The sequence below is a fragment of the Plutella xylostella genome, chromosome 4 (assembly GCF_932276165.1).
Source record: "Plutella xylostella chromosome 4, ilPluXylo3.1, whole genome shotgun sequence".
Classification (NCBI taxonomy): domain Eukaryota; kingdom Metazoa; phylum Arthropoda; class Insecta; order Lepidoptera; family Plutellidae; genus Plutella; species Plutella xylostella.
The window spans coordinates 9413737-9438403 of record NC_063984.1 but is presented as its reverse complement, the minus strand read 5'-3'; the positions used below and the strand labels follow the sequence as shown (position 1 = coordinate 9438403).

The 24667-nt window shown below is 36.7% G+C and overlaps 1 protein-coding gene across 2 annotated transcripts; it reads left to right on the top strand.

Annotated features, from left to right (window-relative positions):
• Window positions 1–1352: 1352 nt before the first annotated feature.
• LOC105397936 (integrin beta-1) lies at window positions 1353–24140 on the top strand. 2 transcript variants are annotated; one of them, XM_038121102.2, is made up of 7 exons: window positions 1353–1681; window positions 13056–13238; window positions 13400–13710; window positions 14395–14470; window positions 14708–15095; window positions 16805–17010; window positions 22355–24140. In XM_038121102.2, exons 1-6 carry the CDS (start codon window positions 1541–1543, stop codon window positions 17008–17010), a joined length of 1305 nt encoding a protein of 434 aa, XP_037977030.2. In that variant the 5' UTR covers window positions 1353–1540; the 3' UTR covers window positions 22355–24140. The 2 variants fall into 2 exon arrangements, with proteins under 2 accessions (XP_037977030.2, XP_048487552.1); XM_048631595.1 differs by having other exon boundaries at window positions 16805–17015.
• The last annotated feature ends 527 nt before the right edge of the window (window positions 24141–24667 follow it).

Sequence of the window (24667 nt, the reverse complement as noted above, 5' to 3'; positions counted from 1 at the left end):
TTTTGTCTGTAAATTTCAGGAAAATTGTGGGTAATATATTAGTATTATAATTGATATGTTTTTTTTGTTAATTTGTTACAATTTACTAGAGTCATCGATAGTCATATTTTTTTATTAAAATTATATGTGCAAGGTCTGAATAAAATTTGAACCGCTATATAATAATAATAATTCATTTATTTCGGAATAATCCATATTTTTATAGCTAAGTATATGATTATTATATTTTTTTAAAACACTGTCAGATTGGTACTATTAGGTACCTTCTTCATACATAAAATTTTATTAAAAACACCGCGACTCGCTTGATATCTTAGTAAGATTACGATATGAGCCACCAAAACTGGTCTAACAAGTTTATGTTTTTGCACACTCCCATCACACTACCGTTACAAGATCAAAAACCCATCGTGCGTGTGTTGTGTATGTGTGGTATGCAGTGACGTCATAGTGACGTGTATGGTACTCTGAACGCACAAAGCAGACCAGTCTTTTTTATTGTTTTTTTATCGGAGTCTGCAGCTGCAACTGCAAGTAGGTACTTGTATTGAAGTTAAGTACCTACTTATTATAAATTGATTGGAATCAGTATGAGGACATTATATTTTTTTGTGTTTTAGTTCATATTGATGGGCTAGCACGGGGCGCATTTAAGGCGTGACAAAAGTTTTGCATCGAGAGCGAGCACGACGGAGAACTTTTGTCATGTCTTAAATACGCCCCGTGCTAGCTCTTCTGATGTCTACTAATCGAACCCGGGACCGCGAAGCGAAGCCTCTGCCACTAGACAGACACCATAACCATAGCATAAAGATGGTCGAAATAATAATTTAGTAGGTATTTTCCATAATAATAACCCATGAGAAAGTTAAAATATTACTTAATAAATACTATTTTTATTTGATAAGAACAATATTTACTTGTATGGTCTGTATTATTTTATTAATAAAGTACTTAACTATAAACTAACTTTAACTAGAAAAAAATCTGCTTCCATGGTCCCATCAAATCAATGTTAAATAAGTTTTAAGTTTCAAACTGGAACGGATTTTCATGTAACAAAACAAAAAAAATGCCTCAATCACAACACTTTTCCAACCAAACTTTCTGAACTGCGCTGCCACCAAGTAATGAAACTATGACTGCCTAAGACAAACACAGATCAAAATCATAACACCCCTTTTTTATGCCCAGGCAGCATATATTATGTCTGTGTTACCCACAATGTGGGGTAGATAACAATGTATGTGTGTAACCTATTACCATGAAATTTTCTTTATGCAAATACACTAATACCGACCTGCCTACACGGTGAATCATCTCCACAACTTGCGTACGAACCAGTGTTGGGGATCGCTCGTTCCGTTCACAAACTTGAACATTTTAATTCAGTGTGAGTCTGTCGCGCGAGCAATGCGCCGCTTCCCGCGCAAACGATTTTAAAAATCGAACTCGATTCCGATCCAAAATCAAAAGTTGCCGCGTTTTATTCTGTGTCTTATTTTTCTTTTTTTTCGATATTTCTTCGTTGACTATAAAAATGGCGCGTGTTTTACTATTTGCCGTAGTGTTGTTGTCAGTGCATCAAGTTTTCGGCAGGGATTGTAGTAATGTGAATAGTATTGTGAATTGCAACGAGTGCATCCGATGTGGTGGATATTGGTGTAACAAACCGGAGCCGGTAAGTAAAAATGCAGTCTACATATACTTAGAGAGCTTACAGTAAGTAGTACAGAAGCTGTTTTTTGTATTGATAAAAATTGATCTGAAAGTTTCAAAATACCCACTCCTACATGATCGCTGCAGTTTACATTTCATTTTTTTTTTCTTTGCCTGATATTTTGATGTAATTTTGTTAGATGAACACTGGCCTGAAAAATATATCTAGGTATGTCAAATTATATGAAAAAGGCATATACCTAGGTATTTTCACCTCTAATAGGTAAATTTATCGAGGAGCCTACAATGTTTTTTTACAATCCCTAATGGATAAAGACGACTGTCAATAAATTTTATACTTTAATTTGATCCGTACTGACTGACTGACCGATCCTAGCCCACCATTGTTACCTTCAAGACGATACATCATCGTCTTATAAGAAAACTAAGAGAACAACGGAAGGGAGCACTTGTGCCAATAAGCAGAGACAGAGTTTAGACAGCTATATGTATAGGGTTCTGTATAAAGCATATGGAACCCCACCGTTAAGTAATTTTAGATAACTAGGTACATACTGGACCTAAGGAAATAGTTATATGTACTTACAAAAAAGTTAATAAGTATACTTACATAAATTTTGTGTTGATTCCTTTCAGTTTATTTTTCTTTGAAGGCATATCAGTTAATGAGTTTAAAAATTATGAATGAGCGCAATGTTTTTAATTCAAACCAGGCAACTAGTAGTTACGATGAGAACAATATCTAACTGGAGGGAGTCCCACCCAATATGAACCGTCGCGTCGTCCCGTGTCTACTGCATACATTAGGTACTTACATGGAAACAATACAAAAGTGCTCAGTGAATGTTTATTTCGATCCAGAAATGTAGCTAATTACTTCACAGAGCCAGCTAACTTCGAATGAACTCCATAATGAATGGATGTAGAATTGTAAATGTGTGTTGGCGCTTATTTCGGTATTTCCTGAGGAAAACATGCGATATAGGTAACAGACCATTATGTAGTATTGCTAGGTAGGTACTATAGTTTGGACATAAAATTATAATTGTAATAGAAAAAATACTAACTAGAAGTCTAGATAAACTCAAAAGATAGACGTCTATACATAATTATAACAACAACAAAAAGAAACTAATCTAACATTTCAGCTAAGAAGAAAAACAATTTATATCTGAAGATGATGATGATGACCATGAACACGGCGTTTTACCACATTCTGGCAAATCGTGGGGCTTGTATAAATGTAGTCAGTCATTTTTCAGCGATGTCCAACAGTTGGTAGCTGGTGGTTTTCATAAACCGATGATTCTATTTGGTTATTATTATTACTAATTCTAATTTATGACTGTACAGACTTTCAATTCTGTTTCACAATCTCTGGATAAAGGCTACCTGTGCGGTAAAAGACAGAGAGTGACAGCGTGTCTTTTATCTTACAGGTAGAGGTAGCCATTATCCAGATATTGTGAAACAGGTCCTAAGTGTAACTTTTGTAAGCTTCCTTGGTTCCCACCGTGAGTCCGCACAATCAAGTGAAGTGGTTCTTTGCGATCGATAGACAAATTTCCTGCGTAACCCCAATTTCCAATATCCGCCTCCACTAACTTCGTTACTTTATCATAAAACTAATAATGATAGTAATAAGGCTGGACGATCCCTTTGTTTTGCTCTAGGGAATAATTTAAATAGCTACTACCTTATATTAAAAAGTGAATGGTCCTTTTGGTAGTCTATGTGAAAGAACCTAAGGTTTAATAATTTAGTGAAAATTACATGACTGTGTATCTCAATCTCTTTACACATTTTTATTCTGTACTTATGACTGCAACTTTGGTCATCAATCCATGCAGCAAACAGCTGTGGAGCCGGTATCTATAAAAAAATAACATGCAATTAAAAGTCTTGCTGTAAACCTCCAACTGATGATGATAATGTTTGTGATTAAACCTTATCTTAATTAACCGACTTTATTTTTATGCCGGTGTCATTGGTGAGCTTTGTCATTTGTTTACAGAGAGAAAGATAGCTGAGAAATTCCAGATTGTACAATTACTTTACAAACATAAAAATATCAAGTACTAACACACTTTATTTTTTTTATACACGTACTTATTTATAGTTGTAAATTGAGGTTTCAAAGTTAAAATGTCTTAGTATATTAGTATGTTATGTGCCTAATACCTATTGTATAAAGTTACACAATTATGCTATAAGTACATTGAATAACAAACAATAAATTTTATAGGAACCTATTCAAAAAATATATTTTTTTAATAGAAAATATACGTTATTTACCCAGTACTTTCAGTTACGATGCCCGGTTAGCATTTTCAGTAGGTAAGTACTTACCTAGGTAACTAAAATATTATTTTCAAAATGTCATAATGTGCGAGTGAGTGGCATTATACGAGGCTGGCTCGTGCCCGCGGGTGTTTTCCAATTACGTGTCTCGGGCGGGCGCTTGGCAATACGCCATTATTGTCTGTATGCTGTTGACAACACGCAGAAATAACTGAATTTGACCAGATTATTTGAACGGCAGTTATGTAGCTATGCACTACCTTACCGTCTGTGGGGTAAATCTAACTAGGTAAGTATGGAGTTACAAAAGTATCATTCATTTTTCGTGTTTGGAGTTTAGAAAATTCTAGACGAAATAAATTCTACTCCCCATATTTCTAAAAACTCACATGGCCAACAAATTTACGTCGTAGAAGAAAAGTTGTTTAAAATGACGCCTTAAGACACCCCCAGTTGGCTTTCTAGATCTTTTTTTAACACACTGTAAGTACCTATATTATTATTATCATCCTATACTTCGCTCATGTGGTTCTTGTTCTAATGTAACTAAAAGTAACTTTGGAAATATCGTGTAAATATCAACACTTTAAAACATCCATCATCATTAATCAAAGAGTATCAAAAGTGCATCAAGAGTCTCCAGTTACTTACCTACCATTCGGATCTGATGCACTGTACTTAAATGCAACAGTTAATTTCTGAGAAATTCTTATAATGAACCCATTACCATTACCTCACTGTAAACATTCGGGCAGCCGTGGTACTGAAGCATTCACATTGTGATTCCCTAAGTACTTAACTTACTTTATGTTAGGAACAATTTTATTGCACAAGAAATAAAAAACAGTTCGAAAAAAGAATACGTTCATTTTAATAGTTCCAACATGGAAGTATTTTTTCTACTTCCATAAGTTCCAATTGTATATTTACACAAACTAAAGAAATCAGTTTTTTTTCATAGTTTTTGGCACCACGTTTAAGAAGCACGGTACCTAAGCTACTATTCAGTTAGGTTATTTTTATAAAGCCCACTTTCAACGTGAAACCTATCAGACATTTCAGGACATTCTGGCAACATTAAGGCGGCGCACTATTTCATTCCGCTTACATACGCCCATCTTGTGCGGTAAACAGGCATCCGTTTTGGCCATTCGGAGAACGTAATGATTAATACTAACCTACTGCCGGCGACCCATATTCCCTGCACTCGTGTGTTTTGAACATTAAAATGTTGCACAATTTTATTTTATATGCCGGAGCCGGCTAGTGTTAATAAGAAGTCAAGTGGTCGAAATCAAAGCGTCATAAAACTAGATAAATTTTCTTCTCCGTATGCTCTGTGCTATTTCTGCGCGAGTTTTTTTTATTATCTGGTATAATGATAAGAAGCGTTGTATTATATTTTTATTAGAAGAATAGCTTGGTTTATCATCATTTCATAATTAATTAGCTTACTTACATCGCATCGTATTATTTCAGTTAAGAAAGTCTACAATGGTTATTTTATCCGACTACGGCATAGCAATAAAGAGAGTACCTATTTTGTGAGACATTATATTAAAAATATAAATATATAAAAAAAACACACAAACACGCACTCACGCCTTGTACTAATGTACTCCCTTGCGGGGTAGGCAGAGGTGCATTGCTGCACCCACTTTTCGCCAGAGTGTTATGTTAGTCCCAATGTAATAGGGGGCGGGCCTATTGACATTTTACGGGCACATCCAAGACCCGAGAACAAATATCTGTGTTTAAACAAATATCTGCCCCAGCCGGGAATCGAACCCGGGACCATCGGCTCAGTAGTCAGGTCACTAACCACTACGCCATTCGGTCGTCCATCGTATAAATATATATTTATGTTTATGTTCGCTTAATTTCCAAAATATTTATATCATACATTACTTAGTCAACACTCAACAACTACGTCAGAGGCCCTGAGTTCTGATAAAAAATGTCAACATGCATGAGCTATTAAGCCAATATACACCTGTGCGGGGCTGCAATCAATCACTGCATAAAACGATCAGCGAAGGAAAAAAGCAGTTGTCAAGTGTACTCTTACGAGGCACTAAAATTTTACGCCTCCACTGCAGCGAGCAAGTATAAAAACCTTGCCCTTTTATGTAAAGGCACAAATAATTATAAAAATAATAAATAAATACGTAAATCTTGTTGATTGACAGTAAAGGAACCTTTGAAGCCCTACAAGTTCGTCGACCAAACATATTAGACAGGTCAAATAGGATTATTTTTACCGCAAATTGCTAATCCGTATTATAATGTGCGCGTTGGACACAGGTGGGCATAGGCCCCCGCTTAGTATGGCTAAAACATCGAGTCTAATATGTATTATGTACTTATGTAGGAAATTATAATATAATATTGCTGGTCTGGATTTAATTTATTTCAGTTCTCATATACCTATACCTAAAGCTATCTACCAGCATTTATGTTTACAATTTAACTGCTGTCTTCTAGAGCGCAAATCCATGAATTTCTTATATTACGTAAATAATTTCAGGATTTTACCTACATTATGATATTTTCTCAGTGACTTTTCACGATCCAGTAGGGAATGTTGAAAGAATCGGCCATGACATGACGGATCGATTTCTCATTTTGTGAACTTTTGCTCGTCGCATTGAGTAAGTAATTAATCCACGGCGTCTGTTTTCGGGTGAATGTCATCGGATCTCGTATTATTTATATTTATACCACTTGTAAGTACCCACATTACGGCGGAGTCAAATTATATGACACTTGACTTGATGCTCTTTTGAGCGTTGCAGATCCAAGCATCTTGCTGGATATAAAAAATGTACATATAAGTGTATCTTATGTACATTTATTTAAATAAAATGGACCCAAAATGACACTTTTATATTATTTCAATGTATTGTGTATTGATTGTGTGATGGTATTTAGACCTGTCAATCTAGTTTGATTAATTACATTGTTAATGGCGTTTTGAATTACGAATAGTTTAATTACTATATTCGTTACAGAACTTGTTATGCTCAGTTATAGATAAAACGTCCAACTTGATGGATATGCTGCCTAATCGAATATTTGGAATGCATCGTTTATATTTTACAAGTAGTCGTACATTTGCGTAACATTTTTAAAGTCATCATAAAGGACATTGAAAAAAACTTGAAACAATAACAATTTCACTTGAAGTTGCACGACATTGACTCAAGAGACTCCCTCCTTTAAACTGAACCTCAACCATACATTAAATCGACATTACGCGAAAACCCACAGTCACATTTCACGTAAAAAGGCGAGTAATGAAACAGAATCTGCCCAAACAGTGTTGACGAGAGTAATGAGCTGCAGTTGCACATCAATCGCAGCCATTAACTGCTGCCCCACTTACCCATTAACACGTTTTATATATGATTAACACGAGAAGCGTAAAAAACATCTCACTTCTTTAAACTTTACAGGGTTTGCGTAACAGCACCTTTGGAACAAAGGGCGCTTGTCAGCTGTACCCTCCGCCTTAAACCCATCTGACCTTTCCCCGTCGGATAAATCTCCGCGCTTTAAGGCCTGTCACCGAGATTGCAGGGTGCACTATGAATATGGCCTTTTGGAGCGAATGAAATGAGGTTTTTAACAGCTTTTTGTTGACATTCATAAAACTTTTTATAACCAATATTATCTGTTTCAAAAGCATTAGTCATGCATTCGACAATCATACGTATAGAGGTATGGTTTATGTTAATAGGTCAATTCGGATTAACTAGTTATGTTCGGTAAATAGGTCCACTGCTAGACTCCTAGTTCATTTAGCACCATTGAAAGTGTTGATCGGACTAGCTATTACTTGGGTTCTGAGCCCAATCGCGCAATGCGAACCGGTCCGGGCCCATCGTATAAAACTACCCACGCATTTTCTCATATTTCCCTTCCTATGGTTAGAAACGTGTTTTGAGAGCACTTGAACGTTCTTTGGTCTCTAGGTTTGACTCGCATTCACATTTTAACCATAGCTAACAATATTTCAATCATATCTATTCATGCAGTAGTCAGTGACTACATACTTAATAAAACTTAATAAGTAATGCGTTTTGACTCAATTTTTTTTATTGCGTATTTAAATCTAACGTTATAATATTTTTAACTATTACTTTATAATATAATAAATAAAAAATAAAAGATTAAGCATATAAAAATATGTTATAATTATAATAAGTAGGATGCAACCTAATGTAATTAGTAGGTACCTATGGCCAACGACAATGACCTGAAGAAGTTCGACAAAATTAACACTGGTCTGTTACAATCATAGAGAGAATCAATATTGTAAGTTAGTAGGATATAACTACTCAAAGAGGGGTGATACAAGTTTGATGATTGTAGGTATTTGTATGTCTATATGTAGGTACGAAACTCTTATAATATAATATATAATATATGAGGTTTCTTAAATCTTAATTGTTCGACAGTATTCTTATCATCATTCTCCAATGAGAATGGTACAATTACCTCTAAGTAAATCAAAGATTTATCGATGAATCTAAGAACGTTACTTTTTCATATACCTACTTTGACATGAAATTTTATACATTATGTTTTATACATTATTTTTAGAGAACTCTGTAAAATAGATCATAAAAGCACCAACAGTCATCTGTGTGACTATAATATTTGATATAGTGCCACAATCTTATCTGTTCCGGTGGTCAAAATGTGCAACAACGAGACGTCATTGTCAAACGTCATTTCATACTCTGTGCGTTATTTGAGTTGTCAATTTCTGCGAAGAGGCTGACGCTACGTTATTTAATTTGTTTTGTGATTTTCTGGGTGAAATAATGCCAAAAGCGCTAAAATGTGATGCAAGAAAAGTAATACTAGATATATTGGCTTTCATGTAGGAAGAATAACGTATTCAGGCGCCTTTAATTCCGTTTGAAAAATTGGAAGAACGAGTTGAAGCGGGTACAGGTTAGTGTTGCCAAATATGACGAATAATTTTACCCATATACTCCATGTAATTTTATTAATATTTTCTCGAGAGACCCGTGCCCCAGCCGTGGGGACGGGATGGGGATGGGTCGTGATGAAAAGTATATAATCTTTATTTTTCTTTGGTTACAGGTGTGAGGACATGACATGACACTTTAAATATTAGGCAGTATACCAAGAAGAATTTCGCGCACCTGCAGCGATTGTAGACGAAATAATGATAATTAATGACATGTTCTCTCAACCTATCAAGGGTTGGCTGGAAGAAATTGCTTTTTGGCAATTAGCCTTTGTACATTGTGTGAATTTCTTTTAATTTTATGCTCTTGTTTCTTGTTACTTTAGGAAATGTAAAATAAAGTGTTCAAAAATAATAATTAGTAGGTTTTTAAATCTATCTATCTCGTTATTCCCACGACCCACAGATATTACCTATGACCTATACCATTGTAATCTAGATTTAATCTCCTATATCAGAACCTAATCAGAACAAATTTTATTTCTGTTCGCCGTGGACAAATTTTCTATACAACAAATGTCGTTTGATATATCATCTTTCATTTACTATCGACCCTATATTTTGATTTATCTATACTTATGAATGTACCAAATTATAACAATAGGTAAAGCAGAAATGCATTGTCGTTTAAACCACAAATAGGTAAAATTTAATCGATGGCAACACTGGATTTGATCACAGCGACGTCGTCACCGGAACAGATAAGATTGTGGCACTATAATATTCTATTCAAAGAACCTGTCAACCTGTGTCATGTGAGTCAGAAAAGTGTCATGTTCTAAACCCAGATGCGGGCTCATTTAAACTTTTAATAAAAAACACTATAATGATGAATGTTGCTATTTCAAAATACTGCCATTTAAAAATCACCCCTACACAGTTTTGTTTTATGATCCATTTTTCATAATCATTGTTTAATTAAAGAGTTCAATTGATCTATAATTTAAAACAATAGGTTTAACATCTAGGTATAGCTACTCGTAATATTCAACATGTTTCGCCGAAGTCAACAGTTCATTGAATCAATCAACTTTTGATCATTGTGTTGATTCCAGGTTGATTCACTTCGTTATTAATGTACCATTGTGTATAATAATAACCGCTGTGCACCTATGGTACTAAAAACTTGAGACTGGTTAAAAAATCTCTGTCAGCTGTCCAAAACAAAGTTTTATTATATTGCACAATAGCGCCGGATAGAGGAATGGCTCTATTAGACAGCTCTCGTTCGTTAGTTTTCCGTCAGTATAGAGTGACCCCCGGGCTCGCAGCTTAATTACGTAAAACCGGTGACATAAATCTGTTCGTGCTACATTTCCCCTGCCGGCCGCCGCGGCGCTGCTGTCGCAACAGGGCAGCGACTCACGCCCACGCGCCCCGCGGGAGAGCCGTTCTCATCATCTTTACTATGTATTACTGGTGTTAGCCCATGAATAGGTCACACTGTAGATGTGGCATTCCTTCCCTGTCTTTTGTTGTTGATGTTTACTCCAATTTCGTGTTGTTTGGCGTATTTGGGCTGATGTGAGGCCGAAGTGGTGTGGCCTAAGCTGTAACGATTACTTCAGGTGGTATTGGTGATACTGATGACAATGATGTGGCCTAGTCGGTGGACTTGTTGTTCAACACTTCCTTCATCGATAAGTGCATATTTTCAGTATTCAGCTATTCTAATGAAGGTATTCAAATATTCAACAATTTTTACCTTGCAATACAAAGGTACCTATTCTAGATGTGATACATACTGTTGGCGCCATATGTACATTACCGACATGTACGAGTATCTTAGCATATAAATCCGTAGCATGTTTTTATTATGCCAACCATAAAAGGAGCATGAGTAAATATTCAACAAGATTCCACAGTCGTATACGGATTATCCTTCTTAAAACAAGAATACCATCATACCATAGGTATGCTTTAGATAGTAGGTATGTACCATAGACAAAAAAAACTATATGTTTGTACCTTAGAGTATATTATGTATGTACTTACTAATATAATCCCAGCGTTGATTCATTATTTATTTACCTCCCCTCTTAGTTACTCTTTCAGGAACCTTGTAAATAGCCACTTTCACTTACGATTGCGAATAGAAAAAACACTGTCAATGGATAATGTTATTGTCAAATCATTATACAGTGAAGAAGAAAAACAAGCGAATGCTCAATAAAGATGCGTATTATCCTGCATAAAATTCCCATCAGTCTCATCTACATACATCCTTGTTCTTTATCGCAGTCTCCACTCCGCCTAGTGATTGTGTCTCGTCCCACTCACTGATTTCAATACAAAACCTACGGGGTGGGTCTTATATACTTAGGCACTTTCGAAACCATTAGCTGCAAGTCAGACGGACAGATTTAACTTGAGTCTTCGTGATAAATTGTTACTCTCAAATGGTACAAAAGCACTGGAGCTAAGGTTAAGAGCTTATGCAAGTCTGGATTTCTGAATTGAGTGAGCTTTTATAACGGTCTTTGAGTTTTTAAATAATGTCATCGTACTTACGTAGTAAAGTACCCATCAGATCGTAGGATTGCTCTTAGAAACGTTTAATCATTCGTATTTCTAATCTAATAAGTACTCTGCAAAAACATTATTTTGCATAATTAATAAAACCATACTCTCAAAGAGATTTTTTTAAGAGAGTTGGATTTGTATAATATACGAGCTCAAGAAGTTTTAATAATACTGATCAAGCCTCTGTATGCAAATGGACAGCTTACGCCACTTTCAAGCTACTAGGCAACATAAGAAGATTATTGAGACGATTTTAAATATGAAATTTAACTTATTTATTTATTTATTTTTTTTTCCAAATGGAAAAACGTTTAATATTAAAATAATTACAACAATAAAAGAAAATAAAACTAACGAGGCTTAGATATTAAGTGAATAAACCGCCCCGAGACATAACTGACGAAAATGTTCCCATGATGCTCGCAGCATTGCCTCGCTGCACAGCCAGGGATATTCTTTGCATCAGGTATGCCCCAGAGCGGTTGTCGTAGCCTCGGCTCCTCAAGCGATCCGACTTATTTATCCCGTAACAGGAACTATAAATAAAGTATCGTTTTTAATTACAAGTTTACGATAATTATCTCGCCTGCTGTAGCCAATGAGCCAATGGATGTAGGTAGGTAGGTACTTAGTCAATATCACGCACAAAGGATATGGAAGGCATAATCTGCACTGCACACGTTCGTATTACGACTATTACGAGCTCGCCGCCGTCTCCAGTCATTTCATTAATCCAAGTCTTGTAAGCCGTCGCTTGGCGCCGCGGTAGCCACACTCACTGCTGCTAGAAGCCTGGGTTGCCATGTCAACGATGTTTTCGCCGATTCATAGGGAAAATACGGATCAAAAGAATGCTTAACAATGTTTTCTAGATTGTCCGTGAACAATTTGCTGCGATGTTTCTCGCTATATAACTGACGACAAATTTTATGTATGATTTATTCCGAAATAGGTACGTTTTTTTTATTGTATAGGTGTTCAATTCATTATAAAGCAATAAATAAAACCGAATCACAGAAATCATTTCTATTGTTAGATAGAAATTAGAATTTATCGCAACTTTTAGTTGAACTTGAGCTTAAACTTGAACTTTAAGCTTTAGTTTAATTAGAAGCTGGTAACCCTTGTCACAGTCGGCTGCAATCTGACCGCATCATTTAGTGTCGCAATTTATCTAATTGGACGTCTAGCAGTGCGAGCAGCTCCTGCAATATCCATGTATGGATGCGTGCCATAATCTGCATTGCATGAAGCCATTCCTTGAATATTACTAGATTCCAACAAGTACCTACCTACGTGTGATAGGCCTTTGTTAATGTTGTGAAAAAAACTTGGTAGGCATGTCGTTTATGATAGTAACACTAAGGTACCAGTTAATTAGATAGCAAAACCTTCTGGTCTTACGAAAGCTCGATACAACAAGTAATTTATGTAACCATTAATTAATGTGCATACATACGCACGATGCGAATTGCATCCCACGATATTCGCAATTTATTTGCGTCACAGAAAAAGTTCCCATGTTTAAGCTGACCTCATTTGTTCACAGGGCACCCCTCACTGCTCCCTGCAAGCCGACAGCTGGTGCCCACGTGACCTGGAGACCCTCGACTCTGTCCCGGATCTGACAGTCCCAGGAACAATCCTGAGTGCTGTGAGCTTCGAGACCAACGCACGTGTCGGAGCCACCAACAGGAAACTCGTCCATTACTCATCTTCCTTGGAGCAAAAGGTACGCTTCCTCAATCAATCCTTGTAACTGTTTGTGTTAAACATAAACGCGTTGCAAAACAAAAGGGCTTGTTTACTAAACGTTCTGAATAGACCACCTAATGCTACTTTAATCGTGCCTTTTTACAACCATTTTTAACGAGCCGCAATTACTCCCAACAGGCTAATATAGTAATCAAGAATACCACTCAAAACCAAGACATAACGTTGCAAACGTCGACACAATGCGATGAGAATAATTGCACGGTGTCCATTGACGTAAGACCTGGGAAGGACTTCTGTACATCTAATGCTGGCTCGTCAGAGTACATCAATGCGCGCATAACTTTCGAGAGCATAGAGGAAGCTGTTGAGCTGAAGTACCACGTGCCTTGTGCCTGTGAGTGCAGTAAGAAGCTGCCTGAGCTCAGCGCCACAATCTGCAACTCGCACGGGGACTACAGCTGCGGCGCTTGCTCGTGTTATAAGGACTGGTAAGTTTACCACGCTCTCCGCAAATTATTTCATCAGCAGTATAAATATGAAATGCTCACTTAGATCATCATAAAGCAACACTAAATGTGCTTTAAGTAGTAACTATAGGGCGCAGGGCGAACGAATATCGCAATTAAAACCGAAATCATAAAGATTGCATAATTAGGAACAACAGAAGCATTGTGGTGCTCATTATACTCTGCAAAGATAATTACTGGCAGCCCATGAGAGGCCCACTTTCCAAGTAATGGAAGGGTCATTAAAAACTACATTAATTTTTCAAACAGACAGTTTGTTTTTTCAATTAGAAAGCCGAGGACAACTCGGCCCGATTTCGCTAATGGATAGAAAATTATTTACGGAATGACAAATTAATATCCACTTAGCTAAAGGAAAAGATAAGATCAATCAATGCTAATTTGTCGCCAAAATTTAAGGACTTAGGTATACTTAGGAGTCTATCGCACAAATTAACATTAGGATATCCTGCCCGTGCCCTTTAATGGCTACTGAATTATTGATTTTGTCTGCACTTTAGCCTAGTAGTATCAATAACGATGACACATCGTATGAATACTAAATGATATCAGCTAGCAGCTACACCACCACTGCTTATTTAGTACCGTTAATAATGGTTGGAATTTGATTGTCATTTCATTTATTATGTTATGTTATTTCATTAGGAAGGGTGAATTCTGTGAGGAGTCTGACTGCGGCCACGACCGCGGAGACGTGTCCTGCATGAGCCCCATCAACAATGTAAGATATTCTTATTATGTATTAGGTACTAAATAGTTGTAAAGAACCCAGGGAACGTGGGCATTACAAGGCCTTAACTCAAAAGCCCCTTGTTCACTTTGTACCATAAACTTGATTGCCACTTGCCTCTTCGACTTGCAAAATTACTAAAAACATCCAACATTCTACTTTATCCCGTAAGCCTTTCACAAACAACCACTCTAACTCCCCGTAACTAACCAACACTTCTCTGCTCAGCTGGACTGTTCAGGCAACGGCTACTGCGGCGGTCCGTGCCAGACCTGCCAGTGCTACACGGACCGGCCCGGCTCGCAGTACTTCGAGCGAGAGAACAACTGCGTGGACCTCTGCCAGCACATCAACTCGTACTGCGACTCCTGTCTTCAGTTCCCTTCTGAAGAACGCTGCCAGGACTGCCAAGATTTGCTCTTCACGCCGTTTAATGCCACAGCACTGAAGAGCAAAGACTCTCAGTTCAGAGACGTGTGGGTGCGCTGCAATGAGACAGTGGGGGGATGCTACAAGGAGTACTCGGCGATGAGGGACGCCAGCGGGGACATCGTGGTGATGATCACGGCCAGCTGTGATGGAATTGTCGCGGGGGCTATAGTCGGGACCTTTAGAAGTGAGTTGGTTTTTGTTATTGTATATTTTAAGTTGCATCATGGCTGCAAAATTTTAGCCAGTGGTTCCAGCTGAGCACTGGAGAATTGTTCATTGCGGCGGCCTCCAAGACGGAAATCAGCAGGATGATTGCCAACCTTCGCTAGGAGACGGACGGCACTAGAAAAAGAAGATATTTTAAGTTAATACTGTAGAAACATGAATGTGAAGGAGAGGCCTGTGGTGTTGACTGATAAAAAAGATTATGATAAAGCTACAAAGCGGTGACTTTTATATTGTGTTGGTTGTGTTTTGCCTTTCTTGACATTAAGATTAATCAGCAGGTGTTATCTAGGAAACAAATCTTGCTCCATTTGTGGTATCTCTCTCTATAAATCTATGCATATGTAAGGTGAAATTCCGCATATTTTTCTTTTGGCCTTGCGTGGCCTTTTGCCTCGGCTCTTCGACAGTGCTGATAATTTTTATCTGCGCCGGCGCAGTGTCGCCAGCCCACAATGACAATCTATCATTTGCTCTGATTATTACCTTTTTAACAAGCCTCAGACACGCACTAATTAGGTAGTTCAAAACAGAACAATAACTTTCAAGTTTGTTTTCCCACCAACACCATGTTACGTATTTACATAATTTACATGCTATTATGTAGGTTAGATACAGTCATTCAGGACAATGACATAATTTAAATTGTGTATATTTTGAAAATATAGGCATATACATTTGGGAAATATTATGACACGAATTCTTGACTGCCTGAATCATTTAGGCGGAAAACCGTAAATAATTAATATTGCAGGTACTTATGTACCTAGTATGTTTTACATAAACATACCTACATAGGTTTTCCACAGTTAATACATTTTAAACCATTCAGCACCAAGGTACATATTTATCTGAGACAGATTTTGCTTCTTCATATACTTACATCTTCAGAATCAGAACTCCTGTACAATTCTTTGTCTCACTAATGGTTCTTTATAATGCGAGAAAAATAAACATCCATTCCCCTTTCACAAATTCGGTCTCAAGTATTCTTAATGAAGTCTAAGCGAAGTATATTTTTTCATCTGCTTTGTTTGCACAGTTGTGGACTTGCGGTGCGGTCCCGTCTGTGTATACAGCGTGTTCATAAATATGCAATACTGTCGCTTTCATTACGAGTGTTGTGTGTGTGGCTGTCTATGTTTGTTTGTAATGGATCTGTTGCATTCCTGCTGAGATAATAATTAGCGGAGCTTCTAATAACATTATTATTAGTTCTATCTAAGAATACGTTTTGATTATGTTTGGAGCGTTTAGGAACTTAAACATTCAAATATTTGTAGATTGACCCATTTAATATCATTGCTGGGTATACATTTGGTTTCGTACCAGTTGCAGTTAGCACTGTTTGTTAACAATTTTGTCGTCATTCTGCTACAAATTTGTACAAAACATGATCTATTCTTCACCCCAAATTATAACACCTCTCGTTGGCCATCAGGTCCGTGATGGTCTAAATCCAACGAAATACTAAAAGCCTCAACACACAAATAAACACACAGAACCTAAATAGTCCACTGTAAAACATGTCCAGCACTAATTATGGCCCAATACATCAGTGTAGGGTCATCCCCATAATCTCTTTCTCCAGATACTCATCCCAAACCTTTCCGCAGTAACAATACCCCTCTCTCTCTCTCTGGATACTCATCACAATTCTCTCCGCAGTAACAATACCCGTGATCCTGGGCATCATCGGTTTCGTGGCGGCGACGGCGGCAGCGGCGGGGTACCTGGCGTACCGCGCGCGCGCCCCGCCGCTGCCCCTCATGGACCCGCAATACACCAACATAGGGGCTGAGGACTGCACCGGAGTCAACCCGCTTTACAAGCCGCCTACTAGCTCGTTTATTAACCCGACCTATAGGAAATAGGTGAGGTGAGTAAAGAAAATGTTTTGTTGTAGTTTATGTAGCAAAGGCAAAGACGAAGAGGTTTTTGAAATTCAGGACGGTTGAAAAGGAGTGAGCCGAAAGAGAATCGTTTAACTCAACATGAGTTAAGTATATTCTACAAATTAATAATGAGCCAAGTGCCAACCCTTTCCTTGGAAGACAAACGTCGGACCTTTGCCACCTGGTAATGATAATTATGAAAGGTGAGCATATTCAGCAAAATCAGAAAGAATTTGATTTCGCAATAATGTAAGTACGTTTAATAATATAGGTACCAACCAGCCCTCGAGCCAAGTTATGCTGATGTTTAAGTCACGGTTAACTTTCAAAACTCTTTCCATTTGCACTGCAATTATTAGTCATAATTCACGATAATCCATACCATAACTTGCTATGGCTATCTCATAGCTATGTCAACATCCTATACCAGGCTACTTAGATTGCCAATAAGGTAGTTCAGATAACACACGACCTTCAGAGAAGTATCTTAGTTCAATTGTTTGGAAAGTTAAACTGCACGGTCCCATTCACTACAGTATAAAGTAAGATAAAATTACCGACCGAATAGGTCTAGGTCTTTTGATAAATAACCAACTTATTGGAAGGTAATATGAAAATGATTGCTGCTGCGTCGAACCAACGACTCTACAATCTCTACATGTCTTGTAAACCCGTACGATTTATAACGAATATCTGGCAATAAATAACTTCTAATAAGAATCGTATATACGCATATGGTCGGCAATCAGATTGTAAATCATAGTTTCCACATAAAACGTCATAAATTCCACAATAATAAAATAGAATTGCTGGAATCGGCAGCACACAGTTACGCTACCTATCTAGTTAATTTGTTGTTGTGGTCAAAACCTATTTGGTATTGTACTTATCGACTATGTATTCCTCAAGCTTTCTTGATTGCTCAAGCAATACTTGCGAAAAGGGACGTTCATATTATAAATAATTATGATAATTTTGAGCCTGTCTGTCGAAGACGACGAGCATACACACGTTGCTTGGAATGGCTCCCAGTTTACAGAAGTACTTACAACCACTCTGAGAATAATACTAAATTCCGTAGATTGGAGGGACAACAATAAAAACCCAGACCCAGAGCATTGTGATTGAAAACGAATGGCCGCAGTGTTATCAATGTAATTTATTAGCTTAATAAATCAATTATGAAAACGGCATCCAACTGCAGTTAGACACTGGCCACGTATTGTGTGTTGCTATAATTCTGTAAGATAACAGTGTTGTCATGTTTTCTTAGTGGGTTCAAGATTAATCTTGCTAGTTTATTGTTAAATTCATATGACATGTGTAGTACCAAACTTCAATAATTATACGACTATTGTAAGTAATGTAGGTTTTTAGGGTGTGTTATGCAGGTATGTGTGGCTGATTAATTGTACCTACCTACTTAAACAACTTTTTTTTGTTTTTGATTGATATTTTCTACAATAATTTATAGACCTATATACCTGTATAAACTTTCAATGTTATAATTATTTTATTAACAACACAATAATTCAATACCGATGGCATAATATTTCAAAACATCCAGCATGTGTTTACCGGTTCACCCAAATGAAGGTATTAGTCATAGGTAGGTACCTAATCGTGATTTACTGTGTAATTTCGAAAAAGAATCAAACAGTAGGTAGGTTCACCAAAATGAACATAATGTTAAACTTATACATATAAGTAGGTATTATGTAGGTAGATTATGATGTACTTACCTAAGTATTCGTAACTAGTAATATACAGTAGTAATGTAAAAATTACGTTAGAAATATAATGTTGTCATTATAAACTTAACAACAATTAACAACATTACAACCATTCCACGGTGACAAATGCTACCTTATTGTTGTCACCGTCTAAGCAGAAGACCAAGAAGTACTGTAGATAGGTATTAGATCCTTCTGATGGCTATACCATGTTTTGGCTCCCTGACCCATCTGCAAAAGAGCAATGACTATGATACGAGAAGGCGTATCCCCACATATTTCAGAGCTTGACAATACATCATCACTGGTTATAGAACGCAAACGTAATTTAGATGAAACTATATGAATCATTTCATAATAGTGGTTTCGGTTAAAGTCATCAACACATAGAGGTACTTAGGTAGGTACATCCAACCTCGCTTGTAGGCTAAGGATAATTGATGCTATTGCTAAGCTAGTCATCTCTTTCAACGTAAATTTAATGAGCAGAGTTAGTTAATTTCCCTTTAAGGACAATTAAGATACTACCTAATTAAATTACCTACTGTATTTGATCAATAAGTGATTACTTACGGTTATTTTGAAGGTCTGTAAGTAAGTAACGTAGAGCATCCACGAAATTGCAGGTTTTGCTGATAAACCATTAATCTTCTGTAATTTTCGTCGGCATTTCGCAGTCTCTCTCTACAGCAGAATGTTCGTGTAATAGAGCTGTCACGGCCGTAATCATTTCATTTGTGTGACCGCGTGACCCTGCGCGCGCGCATCATACCAACTCATTTACAAGCTCAAACTGTAGCGGATGTCCGAATCATTCTCTATGAACCTAAAACAGGTTCGTGTAATACTCACCGTCCGATATATAGGTATTTAGGTAGATAAAAAGCGGTTTTATATCCATGGGTTTATCGTGAAAACCGAAGTAAGCTATGAAAGCTTACCACATGTAAAAATCATACCTCGCTCGCGCTTATCAGCAAAAATAAAGTACAGGGATCTAGCTTACAATATAATTTAAAAGAACTATCAATTAAATTTATCATCACTTTCATGTAAAACAATCATAAACTTTCATCAACCAACAAACCACGAATTAAAGACTATGTGTACAATTAATCACAAAAATTACGCAAATTAATTAATTTTGAATAATAATATTCTACATGGCGTAAGGCCACCGTGCAATCTGGACAAAGTGCTCAATTTATAGTTTCTGCCTGTTGATTTATGTCGTCAAGTTCAGTTGTTACTCGGCGTAAATACATGCCCCGTAAGTAATTGTTATTGGCTGTAATGTCACGTTCTGATATGCTTTTGGGGTTTTTTTAAAATAAATAAAGTAAGTACCTAAGTACTTACTTACTCCTATGCATTTTCGGTAGTACCTACTTACTTAGAATTAGGTCTGCATGTAGGTACAAGATGTTTAGATAAGATAATGGACTTTCCTAGCTATATAGCTAGTTATACATATATCTTACGTAAGTAATAATAATATAACCTATGTAATATGAAGTTGGTGTGTGTGTGTGTGTGTTTTTTTTAAAATTATTTTTTATTAATTCATTACCTGCTACCATTTTATAATAACATGTACTTAAAACATAATCATGTTGTTTATTAAACCTAAACAACAGCTGCATTTTTAATCAACCTCGTATGTTTTATAAACACAACCTTTTAACTCCGAGTTGACTCAACAACTCTACATAAAGAAAGGAGTTTCAATCATGCAGTTCTATTTAAAGTTATTCGCAGAACTTGTTTCCATGATCAAGTACCTACCTTGTGGTCAATTAGTGAGTGCTGTTGACTCGTAAGCTTGTAATAATCTTAGTTATCTACACTTGTAAAATATAGGTTAGTACTTACAGGACATTTACATACACTATAGGTTTGTCGAAATAAGTTAATATTATGCTAGTTAACCAGATCATTGAATTTTCTTTTGAGGCGAGGAATCCACGACATTTTGAGATTGATAGAATACACTCGCTACGCCAAAAAATCACGGTTATAAACATTTTTACTGTTTATTGAACTAATTGTTTCAGTACACAGCACTCCCAATTATTATTTAAACTGGAACATCAGCAGCTTGAACAACTAACATTAATGAATCAGTTATTATCCTACTAGGTATAACACACCTCTTTACCGCTTCAATGGCGGGATTTTTGTCAGTCGACAAGGAAAAGTGTCTTACAAACATTAGTCACCGTTTTGACCCGGTACCGGCCCACTAATTCTTACTTCCAATAAAACATCGAACTCCAGTGGCATCGGCTGACCCGAATACTAAGAGTGACTAATGTTAAATGCATTAGTTCTTGTAATATACCGGAAAAATATCCTTTAGACCAAAAAATATAAAAACTCCATCCAGGTGGATAAACCGTTACACTTTTAGCACAATAAGCGAAAAAAAAAATAGACACTATATACCCCTCAGAGAGCTTAGAGGCCTACCTCAATAGGTAATAGTAGGTATCTAGTGGTTTCGATAAACGTAATGATTGTTGATTGACAAAGAATTGATCTAGACTTTAGACTAGATTCAATGTTCCGGGGTATTTACATTTACCACCTCATTCAAAAGTCAACTGCTATCAACCTCCAATGCCTTAGTTATTACTACACTTTGTAATTACACTTTATCGATCACCTTTTACGGTTAAGCGCATATTGATAGCGGGATTTGAATAGACTTATCTCAAATTATCACCGAACAGTGGTAATTTACTGCACTTACCCTTATACAGATTAAATCTAGGCGCCTGACCAGCATTAGCAAAGTCGGTATCTTACGTAGTTACAATAATAATTATACGAATTATTTTACTACAACTTGGCAATTTCTTGGTGTGAATACCAGCCCCAGGTAATAAGATAGGCCAATGAATTGGCTTAACTGAAAAGTAGATTAGTAAGTATGTAGGTACTTAAAATAAATACCATATCTACTCATGCTGGAGAAAAAAAGACCGAATATTAGTTTAACTTAATAAAATAGTCCTTGTGCGTATACCTAATCATAGTTAGGCCCTGTACCTAGATACTAAGAGCAAACATTGCATGCCAGCAGGTCATTTACTCAGACACTGGACACTTGTTCCACTCCAGTCTCTCAGCAACCCGCCGATAAGGGGGCACGACCTCTCTTGATGGACAGGATGTCTAATATAAAGGGAATATTTGTACTGGCGTCTGGCAGCGAGTGTTTCGTTTGAACTCGAAATATCCTACACTTAGGTGTTTTATTATAAGACCATAATCAAGATAACTTGGCCGGGGCTTTAAAAATTTAACGATCCTTAATCACATGGGCTGAATGAAAGCTTGTCTTCAAGGTTAATTGGAGATTAATTTGAACTGCTCAATATATTGATGCGTTCACATGCAGCGTTCTCTGTCGAGCGCCATGACGAATTTAACAATAACAGAGTATAGGTAGGTTATACAATACATAACACACGAGAAGTTATTTACTATGTGATGGCATTGCGTTGAGTCACGAAGCTGCGTCACAAAAACCGTAGTGAGTCACTACACTGCTCAATATTAAACTAATGCTTTTTTTCTCTCGCTAGGTGTTACCTGTTGCTGATTCACCGTCAGCGGGCTGGATGCTGGCCTCCGAACATCGACATTTCTGGTTTTCCGGCTCGACGTTTGATCTCAATGAACTAATGACCACAACAGATTTGGTTTACAAATCGGCTTTGTGATCTCGAAGCAGATCAAGCTCCGGACGCCAGCGGAACTCTGAGTGCAGTGTCGCAAAACGTGATGATAATCGTGTTGCCTTATCGTATAAATGCTGTATATAAATAATTCTGTGATAATTAAGATTACCTGTTAAGTAAAAGAGATGTATGAATGGTGTAATGTGTGTGTGAGTCACATAGTAGAGATTTCCTTGTAAATAATGTCTACAAGTAGATAGATTTATTTATGCACATTTGCAAACGACCACATACAGAATGACAATGTGATTGTCTTGGCTAGAAGATGCGTAGCTAATGTACTTAGGTATTGTAACATATGAGACCTAAGTTACTACCAACATAAAACTCTCAAACAAAGGCGGAAGATGTTAAGACGCGGCTGCCGCGTACATAAAGTTGCAGACAGATTTTATGGCACATTCAAGATATGAGGGTAGATGTTAACGATATGGGCTGGCGATGAGATCGCTGCACGTTTCAAGGAATATATGCAATATAAGAGAAAGGTAGGTGAAAGTGGGATGTAGGCAGGCGCGGATGAGTGGGTGGCACTTTGTAGTGGGACGTCACTTTGCGGTCACGGCGGCGGCGGTGGCTCACTATATTATAACGGGAACTCTGTGGCCTGTGGCTGGAGGTCACTCTAGCTAACGAAAAACTATATTACGGAATTCTGCTGCTCTATTAAACACCGATTGCAAGACGGCTTTCGATAATTTTTTGTGAAGCTAAAGTAACCTGTGGCTGCTTCTTCGACACTGGGCTAGTACCTACTATCGTGTGGTGTACGGATGACTGGTCATATTTTGGTGGTTGCCACGCGCAGGTCGCTACGCCTCCTTAATTTTTTATAATGTTAATAAGATCGATTATTATAATTAAGGTTGAAATGTCTATATTAACAAAATATTTAATTTTAATAAGTAGGTAAAATAAGTAATTATCGTAACAAGTGGCGAATATTTCTTTTAGAGTTCCTAATCGTAAGGATGAACTAGTTATTTCCAATAATAATGAAGGTAGTTCTTACCTACATGAATCTCAAAATCGAGATTGTAAATTAATTATAGGCCCTTGTCGAGGCTACAAATCATCAGTTTAATTATGTCCATAAACCTTAACTTGTTTTGTAATCTCAGCCTTATGTCGTAAGTGGTAACATTCCAATGCGGATATTATTTTCAAAAATGTTTCTTTGTTAGTTTATTAATAAAATAATAATGTTTTAATGAGTACGATCTGAACCTTATCACGAAGTAAACATGACTGTGTAATGTTTAGCTAAGTATTATACATCTACCTATAAACACATTTGTTGAAATTTTACAATGATCCTTTTGATCGATGAATACGAGCTATTATTCAATATATCAGACTGCCAGCAAATAGTTATAGTTATATTGAGCATTGTAAGTATATTGATTAGGTATTCATGTAAATATGCACTGACCGTATTAGTAATTTATCCTTATTTGGACCACAACAAACTCTTGTTTGAGTTAGAACATGACTGTACATAGAATAATAAGTAATTGTAAATCAAACGAAGTAGAAGACATCACAGTGGAGTATTAATCTAAGGAGACTTTTGTATATCTTTGTAGCATTTTTATACGTTAAGCTAGTCAATAAATATGTGTAAAAATCATATTTTACTTTTTTTTTATTTCCTTCTTATTCCTGAGGGCTGGGCAGAACAGTTATCATCGAAATGACAGTAAAATTATCTGACTATTGAAAAGTCCCCCCTTAATTAAGTGAAACTTACATTTTAGGATTTCAAGAAAAACCACAAGATCCAAAATTAAATAACTTCTTTTATTTCAGAGTCAAATTTGTTTCCTACATAAGTGTTAGAATGACAGACGCCGTAACATTAATTGACCATTAACACTAATGGTACGCGCTGCTTGGTGCATCAGTGGAGGGCCGGTCGTGATAGAAAGGTCAAAACAGGAAAAAGTTTTCATTTTAGCGCTAAAATACTTTAAACTTTACTACGGGCGATCACAGCGCCATCTCTGAAAACTTTTCCCTGTCGCAACCTCCACACTCGGTATCGCATATCACAATTTTACGCAAGGCAATAATTTATAAGTATTTTAAGTGCTGCTTATAATTTATAATAACTCCTTAATCGAAAGCATGTCGTCTAGATATAAGCTTTATATGGAT